At 42.8% G+C, this 14,028-nt stretch overlaps 1 protein-coding gene across 6 annotated transcripts in view; it reads left to right on the plus strand.

Moving 5' to 3' along the window:
• The window catches only part of COL26A1 (collagen type XXVI alpha 1 chain), a 187,822-nt gene extending 176,919 nt beyond the window's left edge, over positions 1-10,903 (plus strand). For 5 of the 6 annotated variants that reach the window (XM_013958250.2, XM_013958254.2, XM_013958253.2 and 2 more), the window contains 3 exons: positions 1,496-1,540; positions 2,816-2,900; positions 5,694-10,903. In XM_013958250.2, the coding sequence (XP_013813704.2) occupies positions 1,496-1,540; positions 2,816-2,900; positions 5,694-5,866 (303 nt within the window). In that variant the 3' untranslated portion in view covers positions 5,867-10,903. The remainder of the gene's footprint in view (positions 1-1,495; positions 1,541-2,815; positions 2,901-5,693) is intronic. The other variant, XM_013958252.2, reaches the window with a different exon arrangement.
• The last annotated feature ends 3,125 nt before the right edge of the window (positions 10,904-14,028 follow it).

Below are 14,028 nucleotides of genomic sequence, written 5' to 3' on the forward strand. Positions count from 1 at the left end.
GGTAAATTCAGCACAGAGAATGGACCAGACAGATTCCTACTGATTTCTTCAGGTGTGGAGGATGTTTGCTCTAAGCCGTGTTGGTAGGGTTTGCACTGCGACAGCATGGAGGAAATCCTGATTGCACAGTGCAAAACGAGATGGCATCTCTGCTCCAAGAGCCTGCAGACTTACCAGGCTGGTTTCTGCTAATGGCGCTTTGTCAGCGGGGCAGTCAGTGGCATGAAGTGCACAGGAGGAAAGGAACGGTGACAAAGTCCTATTGAGGGGTCAGAGGTGGAGAGCAGTAATTAGGAAGGAGTCGTGCCAACAGAGAAGTGCTTCCCTAGCAGATATCCTCTAGCCCAACCTTTGCAGACAGAAGTCCCTTTCCTCCCGCCCTCCCCAGTAAGATTCCTAGCATTACCAGAGCCCAAAGATGGACATTATTAAGCAACCCAACGTACAACAGCTGCTCTGAACACCACCTTGCACCTTGGTCTGCAAAGCTGGGCTGCTAATCTCTTAAGATTAGCTTTTCTCCAAATGATTTCTAGGCAACAGCTGAACAGATACACATAGGAGATGGCTGCACTGACACACAGGGCTAGGATGAAACCCAAACGGTAGAGATGAATGTTGGGTGAAAGTGAGCAAGTTGGTTTTATTGGAGTGAAGCATCCAAAGGGGTCCTAGATCCTCTAGAAGGACGCTCTTTCTTAATTCCACCTCATCATTTCTTACAACTCCCACAACCTCTTCTCGAGTTCTTCCTCCCATCCCCCCCTTGTTTTCCAAACATCTCTGGGATGTCTAGCAAGTTTAAGGATCCCAGGCATTTCCAGTCTACTTTATTCAGCAATTTATTAGGCCTTTCCCTTGCCTTATGTTTAGCTTGTGGTTTATTCTTTCCATGTCATCTGTTCTTTGGGAAATGCATGCACTTCCTGGCTAGGGAGAACAGGGGTGTATCAGACCAATGTTCACAGAACATAGGGATCTTTGTTCAAGAAAAGCTTAATGAGCATCTTCAGAGGCAGAAAGTGATGTGACTAATTACTGAAAGCAGAAAGGACGATTCTATGTTCTAAATAAAAAATGAAAGCATGCATATTTGGGAGAGGGGAGCACTGCTTTTATTCCAGTGTTTTAACTTAGAGGTGCTCACTGAGAGCTTCATGAGATGTGTGTAGTTTTGGTTGGGGGTCCAGGCCATGGCAGCCTGCCCCTCCTTCATTACAATACAAACATCCTACGGCTTTGGCGACCCCAGACCAAGTTCACCAGTGTTAGAAATGGTGGTGATGCCCCCGGGGAGCTGGCAGGAGCCTGAACAGAGCTCACTAGCTCACCTTGGCGCTTGGTCTGAAGTGCCAGACAGTCAGTTTGTTTTCTGCTGATGAAGCTCTTTTGCCTCTTTTAAATTTATCTGGAGGGAAGGAGGGAAGATGAGTGATCCTGCACAGGATATCTGTTCCTTGTTCACATGAAAACAAATTTCCCTTTCTTGTTTCAGGGTGAACCAGGCAAGAAGGGTGAGGAAGGTGATAAAGGTGCTGATGTAAGCATGTATTTCTACTGTTTTACTTAACCTTTTGTCTCTTTACTCTCCTTATGGCCATATTCTCCTTTCCAAGCTGGTTTGGGGAGGCAGGAGTCCTGTGTAAAGTTAGAAGGGCAGATGAAGAGATGGTGGGAACTCTGGGTGGGAATCTATTACAGGCTAAAAATCTAGGTCTCTGAGATCTGCTGGACCATATGGTCAACTGCAGTCTGAACATCTCCTCAGTCCTCAAGGGTTATTTCTCCACACAAAGTGCTACAAGGTAGGGAAATACTCCCCCCTTTTACTTCTAAGGAACAGATACACAGAAGAGATCAAATTGCCTGTGCAGAGAGCTGGAGTTCTCAGGTCTCTGCTCTCCCATCCTAAAATCTTTCCAACATCAGTCTGTCCCATGAGTCCCATATCTAGGGTAATGGGGGCAACAGCCTGAGTGCATGGAAAAGCGTGTGGACAGACTTTGGACAGCATGTCGCATTGCTGGGAGCTGAGGCACTGTGAGAGGCAGCAGCTCCCACCGAATTGCCAGGACCCACAGCCCAGTCCTAGACTCAGAGGCGAAATGTTGACCAGCAATGCCTAGTCTCAAAGACTGCATGTGTTGAGTTTCTACCACTAGGCTGAACCTCCAAAATTCAGCAAGGGAAAATTTCATCCCCTGTAGTATAACCTGGCTATTGTCCATACTTTCCTGGCTTTCCAAAGGTATATTCCAGCCTACATCTTGCTTGCTTGCTTTACTTCCAGATGTTTTATATCCCATCAGCATGGGTTTGCATGTCACTGTTACAAATAGTTTTATAATGCAGCAACAAGATGGTGCTGGCCAAACTTCTCTTTCCCGGTATACCAATGAAGAGAAAGCCGAAGGTGCTTCACTGATGTTCAGAGCAAACGTCAGAGAGCAAAACCTGTTTTCTAAGTAGTTCAGTAGTTACTGCCGCAAGCTGCGTGGTTTAATGGTTTGACAGGAATATACAGATTGGGTTTGGCCTCCTGCAGAAACAGGAACAAAACTGAAAGTTTTGGCTTTGAATGAGATGCTGTACAAATGTGGGGAATAACTGGGGATTTTTTCTTTAAGTAGACATTTCTCCAGAATTCTAATTTAACCCTTGCAATTTCTCTCTCCTTTTACTTGTTTCTTTTTTAAATGTTCACATTGCATAGTTTGGCATTTTGGAGGCAACATTACAAACTTTAATGAACAAGAAGCCTTTCTGCAAACATATACCAATGTTGTTGTTTTGTTTTGTTTTTTTCTCCTTGTAGGGAGAAGGTGTTCAACAACTTCGAGAAGCTCTGAAGATTTTGGCTGAGAGGGTATTAATTCTTGAGCATATGATAGGAATTCACGGTAAGCACCGCTAAGGTTTTCTTTTCTAGGCAACTGGGGATCTATTCAGAGGGCTGCTTGATGGTTCAAACACATCCTCCTGGTCTCCTAAGCCACCTGTTAAGGCTCAAAGCCAGTCAACTAGCTATTTAACCAGGGTTTTCAAAACTAGGTACTCAACATGACTTAAAAGATGCTCAGAATTGTTGAGGGCCTAGAGCTTCCCGCACCTGCAATAGTTACTCTGGCTTTACACCAGCAGGTGAAATGGCCCCCATGATAATTTTTACTACAATTCAGAGCGAGGTCATGAGCAGCAGCTCAAGCCATGTTACATTCTGCTGCCCAGGTCATCTTCCAGCTTCTCAGGAAGCTGCATGTTCAAATCTTTAGGCCAGATCATTTAATCCTGACAACACCTTCTTCCCACTGACTTTAATACCACTGAGGAGCTTGCCTTGTATAGCAGCTTATTTTATAGAGAAAGCCCAAAGAGTGCCACATACTACCCTGAAAACCAATGATCCATGAAGGTCCTGTGATGGCAACTCATGTAAAACCTATTTTCAGTATCAGCTTTAAAGAAAGACTCACGTGTTCCTTGTTCAAATAGAACTTAATTTTTCAGTTTTTCATTGAGGCCACCATCACTGGTACAGTGTGTGGCATCATCCCTTAATGAGAGTTTTCATCTCTTAATCAGAGAATGGGAAATTTAACCCATGATTTAACTACAGTCACCCTGGCCTTATGTCTGCATTAATCCTAGTTTGCTACACATTTTCCTAGGACTTTGTAGTAAAAGGGCAGGAAGAGATGTTTTTATACTTGTTTGCTTTAACATGGTGGAAGTGCCAGGAAGGTGTCCACTAGATTACCCAGGCAGCGGTTCACGCTGAGCCAGTATGTTCTTTTGTGAAGGGGAACCCAGCCCATAAGTACAGTGCAGCAGATTTCACAGAGATGCTTGGCGTATTGGATTTCCCCAGATCCAGCCCTCCACTATCTTTTACTTTGTACATCCGCTTAAGATGAGTATAAAGCAAAAAATCAGCTCTTCAGGAAGCTTCTATAGACACTGGGGCTTAGACTAGGGGATCCCTGCACTCCACCCTGCAGAACTGCCTACTTTACCCGCTTCGTACATTGTCAGTTTGGCGGTACAGAAGAATGAGGCGTGTGGTGCTGTTATTTTGAAACAGTCATTTTAGCAAACCACTTTCACTGACATAAATGTACTTTCTGTTATTGCTTGGGAAGGAGGTGAGTTATTTATACCCATGTGTACATTTATACCAGTGTAACTGCATCAGCAAAAATGGGTAGTGTTTAACTGTACAGTGTAGTTAAGGCCATGCTTAAACACCTATGTTGTGTTACTTTATATAAATACTTCCTTTTTTATCCTCTATGCTTCTGAAATGTTTCCATTCTTTAACTTAAGACATATTTTAGGCCATACAAAAATGCTGTTTAGAAAGAAAAAACAACTTGGGAAGTAAGTCATTTTTTCCTTGTGCAATTCTGTTCATCCCTGTATGTGTATATGGTTAAAAAAAAAAAAGAAAAAAGGCAAAGACATAAAATACTGAAACAGGATTTCCTTGAGCAAAGACAGCTCCTGCACTGAAAGGCACCACACAGGTTTAAATCAGCCAGCACCAACTATCTGGTCTTGTTCCCACCGTAGGTGTTAAGAATTTTACCACAGGTTCCTGGGTAGCCCAATTCATCCCTCCTTGAAAGACCCACGCAGAAATGCCAATCGCATGCTCTCATTTTCCCAAGAAACTTCACAATCAATGTGGTTTCCAAAACCACAACCACCCAAGCAACAAGGCAAAACATACCAGCAAATAAACCTCCTCTTGGCAATGGGAGGGCAGTTGGAGATGGTCCGGAGTAGCAAACTGCAGAGAGCAGCCTGGCAGGACACAGGAAAGCCCAAACAGTTTGGCAGCATCTCCTGCCAGCAAACACAGCACAAATCCTTCTTTAGCCAGCTGCTCACTTGAAACAGGAATGCTGCCTCACGTGGCCGGACCAAGGCTGGATGTTTGGCTTGCGAGGTTGGACTCTTGTCAGGGAAACAAGCAAACGTCCATCAATGAAGGCAAAAGGAAGAAGTAACCGGGGCATTAAAAATGATGCGGCAGCACTGGAGCTAGCAGCGTGTGTTGCTGGCTGCTGGGAAAAAAGAAGAGTGGCCATAGTCAAATGTACACTTAGCTTCATAGAGCAGGACACTGTAGAAAGAAGAAGGGTGTGTTAATATGAGGCATGCTGGGAGAATGGACAGCTAATATATACATTCCCAGCTTTATCACTAATTTGGCTGTAGCCTAGGGTGGGTCATTCAGTCCTTTCAGTGCCTCAAAATGTCCACCTTTACAAAGAGTGAAACTATTTAAACCCTCAGGAACATCACTTCTCAGTGACCATTTGGTGAAGCCTTATCCTTCCATAACAGGAGTCTGTGGGCAATGCTAAGTAGTAGTTACAGCCCAAACAGCTTGATGTTCAATAAGGATAAGAGCAGTGCTTTATAAATAGAGCGACAAGTAGGGACGGGACCTGTTGTGCTGCATGCAGCAATATACCTACCCCAAAGAGTTTAGAGCCGAAGGAAAAGACCTAATATTGTAGTAGTGTGATGGCAGCAACCGTGTAGCTCCCCAATTGTTTGGTGACTGGAAAGGAAACAGAAGGGAAGACACTTTCTTCCAGAAGAAGCATCATTCAGAATGGCCCATTTACTCTTTCCTTAGCCTCCCCTTTTAAATAGCGCTCTCCCGTGACTTTTTCTCCTTACAGACTCTTTATCTTCCATTGAGCCAGGCTCCGGACAAGATGTGATCCCAGGCTCCCCGCTGCGAACCAGCATCAAGATCAAACGTGGAGGACCCCAGCAGCCACAGCCCTACCAGATCCTCTCTTCACTGCTGGATGACAGTGAAGCCAGAAGGAAAAGCAGTCGAATGAAGTAGGAGTGTCTACGTGTTCTCCAAGCCCGTTCACCAGTTAAAGATACAGTATCCTAGTGCTTAATTGCAGAGTGCAAATGAAGTGGGTAGGAGGCTGCAGTGTTGGCAATCAGGTTTCCTTACCTGATCAATACTAAGCCCTTATTGCAGGGAATGTCTTATCCATAGCTCAGAGAGGGTCTTACAAACATTTTTCTTGATTTTGTTATTTTTTTGTCTTTGGAATACCCCATGGCAGGTATCCTCAGAAGCTGTCTACAAAAGTGACACCTCCTGACTGTGTCCAAGAGTTTAATCTTCCCCTTGTTTCCTCACCACCCAAGCAAGTTACTCAGTCAAAGCACTGCTTAACTGACTGAGACAATCAATCCCATCAAGACTCAAAGCTGAGCCTTAGCCTTTTCCATTGCTGTAGTTGGTTGGCATCTGCTTTTATTTCATATGGTGTTGTCATGCTGACTTCCAGTTGAAGGTGCCACCTCACCTGCAAGGATTTCCTTAAGCAAAGAATAGATGGGGAAATTCAAAGAACATTTAAAATAGTTACTCTGAAAATTCAGTTTACTCTTGGGACGTGAGCATCAAAATGTAGGCTTTGCATATTGTTGATTGCATGTGAAAGACACTATTTCTATCCATGGTTAGCTGAGCACGGACCTCTGGTGAAAATCATGTCATACATTGACTCTCTATCTATATTCAGATGATATTAGAATCATTTCTGTGAAAATTTATAGCAGTATTTATCAGATATGATGGAATTGCACAAGAATTTTCTCAGATTGTGTTCAGTTTGTGCATACATCCAGAAAAAAAATCATTTAAGCACTGGTAATAAATATTCACAGAAAAAGATGTTTTGCAATAGTTTCTTAATTCTACATCAATAAGGAAAAGTATTTTGACACTGTTTTATCTTGTGGGTAGATGCTAGGCATTTGAATCTTGAGACAGTGTAGTGGCAAGTCACAGTCTAAGGGATTAGAGTCTTATCAGCAGCTTATCTTGCACTAGGGAGCTAAATACAAAGTCATTTTACTTTTTTCAGTAACTTATTTTGGGGAAAGTCCCAGTTTCCAGGTTTAAGAGGTTGAACCTGCCCTTCAGTGACAAATGAATCATTATACCAGCTGTGCAAACCAAATTGGACAAGTCGATGTCATTCATGTAGACAAGGAATTTTGTTAGAAAGGGTGAGAATAATGAACTGATGGTACTATTTCTATTTAAATATATATATATTTTTACCGTTCCGTCAGGTTTTTAAATCCAGCCCAGGAGAAAAGTGAACAAATTGTCATTTTATGGCATAAGTAAGGTAAATTGGTCACATGCTACCTAGTTCCTAGTGCAAGATACAGCTCTCTGAAAAAGACAATGTGTACTCCTGCAAGTACTTCTGTCAAAGGCTGTGGCAAAGACCAACAACTGTATGGTCCATGTATTCAGGAACCCTTATCACCCAACGCGATATTTCAGAGGGAAAGGAAAACATGTGGGAAGCTGCTGGAAATGCGGCTTAGAAGGCAGGAGCTCTGCCCACCGCCGTTAGCCACACATCACATCATTAGCTTTCTGGATACATTGAAAATGTGGTAGATCTACAGAGACATCAGAACATCCAAATCTTTCCTCTGAAGAGCATTATATTTTCAGAAATAAAGAAGTTAAAGCTACTTCAGAATGACTAAATTCACCATATGTGTTAATTCGGCCCTGTTCTTTAGAAGTCCAACCATCTCCCCCCAAACAGGTGAAATGGTATAAGTTAATGATGTCAAGCAAGCAGCAGAGAAAGTTGTCCTCACAGAGAAGCTTTTTCCTGCTTGTACAGCTAAGTAAAAAACAGCCTTGGTTTAAACCGGCTTGAAAGCTTTGAAGTAAATGCACTTACTTGCCCCGCTTTCGAATCCCAGCGTTGCTTGGCTAATGCCAGTGGTGGGATGTCGTTCTGTAGTCAACCCACATAGTTCAGCTTGTGCTTCCATATGCTCAGGTTTGCCTTTCGATATGTCACAGAAACAAGCCCAAAGCATTACAAAAGTTTTGGGAATTGAAGGCAAGATACAATCAGGTACTCTCTTTTTCCAAGCCTCCAATGTTTAAAGTGAATGTAAAGTTTTGCCAAGAGCTTATGCTTCAGGCTCCGGCGTTCCTCTGTCTGCCTGTACTCTAAATTATAGCTGGATCATGATATATTCAGAAGACCAGAAAACAAGTTGGGGGGGTTACTTCAGAGAAGGTAAAAACTGCCCGAGTGAAGCAGGTTTTGACATAGAGCAGGGGTCCTGTATTGGTAATCTTTATGGGACAATGAAATAAGGTCTTTGAATGTATCTTAATTTCAAATCCAATGCTAACTCTAAATCCCGTGTTTATGTACATAAACGATGCTGAATTAAATGAGTGCCTTAAAGAAGGCTGGCAACCAGCTCTCAGTCTAAAAAGAGTCACAAACTGCTCAGCTTTGCAATACCTGATGAATGACTGAGGTGCTGTGAAGCAGCCTGTTGCCTTCCATTCACTCCCTCGCAGGCAGTAGTTCAAAGGGAATTGAGAGCATCGCTTCTGTTGATGGACAGCTAAGTCCATAGTGCAGCCACTGATTTATTCTTGGAATAATCTTTCCATTCGAGAATTAAACACACAAAAGCATGCCTCTCCATTTACAGGCTGATTACCATGTGGGAATTTAGAAGAAATACTTGATTACCTCTTTGTTGAATAGAGACCGTCTTGGTCTTGATCTTACAGATATTACAAGTCATATTTGGTGACTTCAAGGCAATAACCCATTATGCCCACTAGTAGGTATTGGAAAACTGGGCCCTGAACACTGAGGAGAAATCACAGTTTAATCTAAAAATAGATGCTCAGCAGGTGTTTGTCTTGCAGTAGATGCAAGCTAGTGTTTCTCTCCTCATTAAGAAGATTTCCTCATGGCAGTTTCAGGAACTAAACTAAACAAATGCAGTCTTTAAAAAGGGAAACTGTAAAATTTTATTTCAGTGGTCCTGTAGCTACAGGTATGAATTTGGGAAAGATGGAGTCCAATGGGGCCATTTTCACTTTTTGGAGCCTTCACACTGAATTAAAAGAGAAATTTTCCTTTCTCCAAGTTTGTCTTCATGAATTCAAAACTATTGCATTAACTTGATGCTCTCTTCAATTCATTCACATTTGACTAGGATTTTGGATTTTAAATTATTTAAAACAAATTACTGGCAAGATGAAAGGAAATTTAATTGAAGTTGTTTGCAATTAATCCTGCCAAACTGATTGTCAAACAACTGGTTAGGCTCAGGCTGCAACAGTTCTAATTATGGACTTCTCTGGATCCCTATAACGAGCTATGTAATTTTTTGCTCCCCACACTTCTTGCTTTCTTTAGCTACATCTCTCTTTTAATGCGGTACTGTATCTTTAATTTGGGTGATAGCAGGATTATAGCAAATGGACTTTCTTTGTCAGCTGGGGTTTCATTCCTCACTACTTACACAACAGTCGGACCACACTGTTGTGCAGTTCCAGTTTAAATATGTTTTAAAGGTGAACACAGCCTCACACACTAACAATTAATGATATTCATGACTAAGCAAACCACTCCAACCACATTTTCCATCTTAGGCAGGATACTAAGATTCATTTTAGCCAGGGCATATATGCATCTTGCCATGTCTATGTAACTTAGAGTGGATTTATTTTGAATGCGTGCTCATTTAGAAATATATTTTGAAATGTTTAGTGCTTTATCTTACATGCATACTGTGCAATACCATAGTGTGTTTTTTTGTTTTTTTTTTTTTTAAGACTTCTTTGAAATTCTTAATGTTTCTTTGCGCTCCAATGTGTTTTTGACTTGGATGGGTTCTGGTAGTAGTAATGCATTTTCCTTGCCTTGAGCTAACCAGAAGCAGCAACAGCATATTGCACAACCTAAAATCTTTGTAATTTGTGCGCCCTGATGTTCACCAGCAATCTGGTACTCCTGGGAGGCGGAGAATGCTTCTCTCCAGAGTATCCAATTTGCACTTACTGTAAAGAACTGATAGAAACCCAGGGAAATGAATAAACTAGAGAGAAAAGCCCTCGTCTGCTCCCACCGCACTCCATAGTAATCTTGCCATCAACTTTAATAGGAGCAGGGACAGGCCATAAAAATCAGATCCAAATCTTCAGCTAGCAGAAGCTGGTGCTGCTCGCAGTGGAGCAGACCGTACAGTCACCAACTTCCTGAAACTTTGGCTCTGGGGTTCTGGTTCAGTCCCAGCCTCTGCAATGAACTGTTTCAATGTAAGAACCAAACCACTGTGACAAGGCTTCCAAAAGACAGTCAGCTTCTGGAATTACTTCTCAATACAATTTACGGGAAATTCTCTCTGTTTCACAATTGCAGCCTCTGTATTATTATCATTATTACATTCCATTCAGGTGTTTGATGGTAAAGGGGTTTAAACTACTTGCAGTTTCTGTGATTGCTTTGAAATCAAGCAATTCTAAGGTGCTATAATTGTCCACAAAGCAAGTTCCCAGCCATAGAAGGAAATGTTAACTTTTTCACTAGTTACTTTACACAGTATTTTTTTATTTATATCAGTGTGTTTCGTATGTGTGCAAATGGTCCCAGCATCTCTCATTGTAATTAAGCTTATACAACCATTTGGTCTCTTACAGGGCAGCCATACACAGTGTCTTGTGATCACGTATAAGTTCTTAACTTAGAGCAAAAATAAATCTCTTCTGACATGACGAACTCATTTATGGCAGGTTCTAATGTTTGTTGTCAAACTTCACCAGTGGAGAAAAAAACCACAACCTGTTTGTTCCACCTCTTGCATGGTTACTTATCTGTTTTCATATTGCTATGTTATTGTTCAAGGTATCTATTTCTCTTTATTTGCTATGGGTTTTGTTACTGTATAAGGAATGTTTTGTATTCAGCATTTTCTTACAGAGCAGAGTGGGAGCAGTATTCAAGAACCCACAAATACCAAAGACCTTTCATGTAATGCACTGAGAAATAAACTTACTGTAAATGAATATGATGTCAGGTGTCCTGTATTTACAAAGTTTACAGCAGGTTCAAGCAAACTGCCTCCTGAAATTGGGGCAGCAGTTTTTCTTTCCTGACATCTGAACTTTCTCTCACTATACCTACGCAGGTCTCTTAAAATTGTGCACAAAGGCTCCATTTCTGGTCATGGTTCACAGAACAAATGAGCCTCAGTTAAGTAAAGTCAAATCTGACAATTTCCTCGCCCATGATGGGACTAACTCTTCCCCAGATACTGCTGCATGCTTCAACAAGCAGGACTATTATTTCAAGAGTTTGAGATCTGTCTCTAGAAAGCATTGAGTCACTACTCTGCATTTCCAGCCATACTAACAAAAAGACTGACATGTCCTACCTTCCATGGTGTGATGCATTTAATAGCTGAAGAAGCCTAGGTAAGCCTTCAAGCAATGTAAGCATTCTGAATTGCAACCCAAGCCTAGCACAGACAGGCACTAGATGGCTATGGCAGATTAGGTAATTCCTCCAGGAGTTTTAAAGTGATATAGATATTTAGAGATGTCACAGCTTTCCTTCAGCTAAGACAGAGCACTGTGAAGAAAAGTTGGCTACAACAGACTGTGTGAAGCAGGGAAAAAGCCGGAGAAGGACTACTGCAATGCTTAAGAGTGTGTATTAAAATTCATCATTATTTGCAACTACCATCACTTGCCTCACTTCCTCCTAAGTTTTCTCACAGTTCAAGGATGTCCAGTTGTCCAGTCTAAGACATGGCATTCTCCAGCCTATTCCCTTTCCCTGCATCCCCCTTTCCCCCGGTACCTCCTGATCATCTGCCTCCTCCAGATCCGGTGTCTTTAAATCGCTCGCACTGGCTCTGATGTCACCTCTGCCTCCAGGCTCACCCAGGCCCCGAATTCCTCTCCGCATGTGACAATTCAAACTGTTAAAAGAGGACATGGTTAGGGATGTTTTTTGAAATCTTCCCACTATGGGGACAACTACCTATTTGGCTGCAGCTACCTGCCTGTTTGCAAAGGAGGACTTTACCGTACAGGAGCCTTGGCGCTAGGGAAGGACCAGCGCTGGTTCTGGCGCTGAGATGTGACAGCTTGGGTTTCAGAATATGGGGGGGGGGGGGGGGATGTTTGTTTGATTGTTTGTTTGTTTTCTTTCTCATCATTGTAACAAAACCAAGAGATGTATAAATCATGGCCAATTTTCCCCCCCCCAACACCATGGTCTGCTTATATTGTAGCAAAGGCTAAGTCATATAAACACTGGGCAAAGCCACAGACAAAAGAGTCAAGGCCTCCAAGTCTACTTTTTTTTTTTTTTTTTGTATCACTGATGAGGACTTACTCAAGGTTACTTGATGCCAAACATTCCAATGCAGCACTTCTCTGGGTCTCTCAGGGTATATTTATCTTGTTTTTGTGTCCAGACACCTCCAACTCTTGATATATTTATCCTTGCAAAACGCCTCTGAGGGAAGGCAATTCTGTTAATCGCTACTGTACAGATTGGGAGCTGCAGGATAAAAGACTAAATTAATTTCTTGGGATGTTTGTGGCTGCCCAGGTCTGCCAAGCACCAAATTAGCATCAGGGCCATCTTGGTCTCTGGGCCATGCTGTCCCCTGATTGCAATCAAAGCAAAGGGAAATGGCAGTTTTCCTACTGCTTAACACAGCACAATGGTAGAGCTGAACAGCCCAACCTTCTGACAGGAGCTGATCAAAAAAAAACAAACAAGCAAACAAAATGCTGTTACGCTGTGCCTGCACTGCCTGCCTTAACTCTTCATTAACCACCTGCTCAGCAGACACTTGCTACAAGGATTACTTTTTCAAGACAAGCATTAATGATAGAAAGAATGGCTCCAACACTACTGTTTTCTGTGTTCGTAGCAATTACACTTGCTCTCTGCATTTATTTAGCCTGTTGGCTGCACCCCAGGGCCGGGCTAGCAGCAGCCCCACGTGCTGCATTTCTAACCTGTGCCGTGGACCTGCGTGGGACGGCAGCAAGCCTGGCAAGCAGCCGGGCAGAGCAAGTACCAACCCCATCCTAAGCTCCCCAAGCAACACCAGGGCCAGAAAGGCGCCTACAATCCTGCACGTACTATAAAGGAAGAGTAAGTAAGTAAGTGTGGTGATTACATTAACCTAGTTACGGTTTCTGTTTCTCCTGGGCTACTGTGGCCACAATTCCCAAAAGACGGCAAGAAGTTGGTTAAAGCTGGACTGGCAAATTTTTGATTACGACAGACTTAAGGAAAAATCTACTTGGTTGTAAAGCATGAGGATAAAGGGCTTCTGTTCACGCCCTGCAGGACAGCGTGAATGCTAGCCATCAACCTGGACATCCACAGCTGTGGCTGTGACCCTTTACAAGAAAGAGATGAATAGCTGTGCCTGCGGGCAGGTCTTCCCACCCAGCTTAGGCAGCATCACTCACCCTTAGCAAAGTGAATCCCAGTCTGTTTAGCCCCATGGCAAACTGGATAGTGCCAGTCTGCTATAATTTAGCCAGGAAAAGGTATGTTAGCCACTGTCTGGCAGGTAAAATGAGTCTCTATTACTAGACTTTTTCAAATTAAGAGTGGACTTTCTCCTAAGTGCGTGCATGCATGTACACATATCTATATTACATATATATATATATATATATATATTTCAATTCAAAGATGAATTAACTCAGGAAAATCTAGGGGCCTCCGATATCGTGGCAGTCGGACTAGCTGGTCAGACTGGCAGATTCGGTGACTGTCACATTACAAACGACCATTGCTGAACCTGCCTGTATCATGCACAATACGGCACAGCACTAGCTAGAGCTGCTGTTTCACCATCTACACAAATTAGTAGTGGAATATGTTTTTCCGTTTTCTTGTTTTTTTCCCCCTTGTAGCTTCATATTAAAAATTGGATGTCCTGAGGGCATCTTTAGGACTCACACGCTTTGCACAACCCTCCAGAGAGGTCTAGCCCTACCATGACTGACAACCAGGCCTGCAGAGTAGGGCTGTCCAGCACGGAAAATATCCAGCATCAAAATTTCGGAATGAGAATGGCCACATACCAAGGAAAGCTGGGGGCGATGGCCCCCCTCAATCTTGAGCTACCACTGGGGAAGGGAAAGGGTGAGTC

Source organism: Apteryx mantelli, chromosome 22 (genome assembly GCF_036417845.1).
Source record: "Apteryx mantelli isolate bAptMan1 chromosome 22, bAptMan1.hap1, whole genome shotgun sequence".
NCBI lineage: Eukaryota > Metazoa > Chordata > Aves > Apterygiformes > Apterygidae > Apteryx > Apteryx mantelli.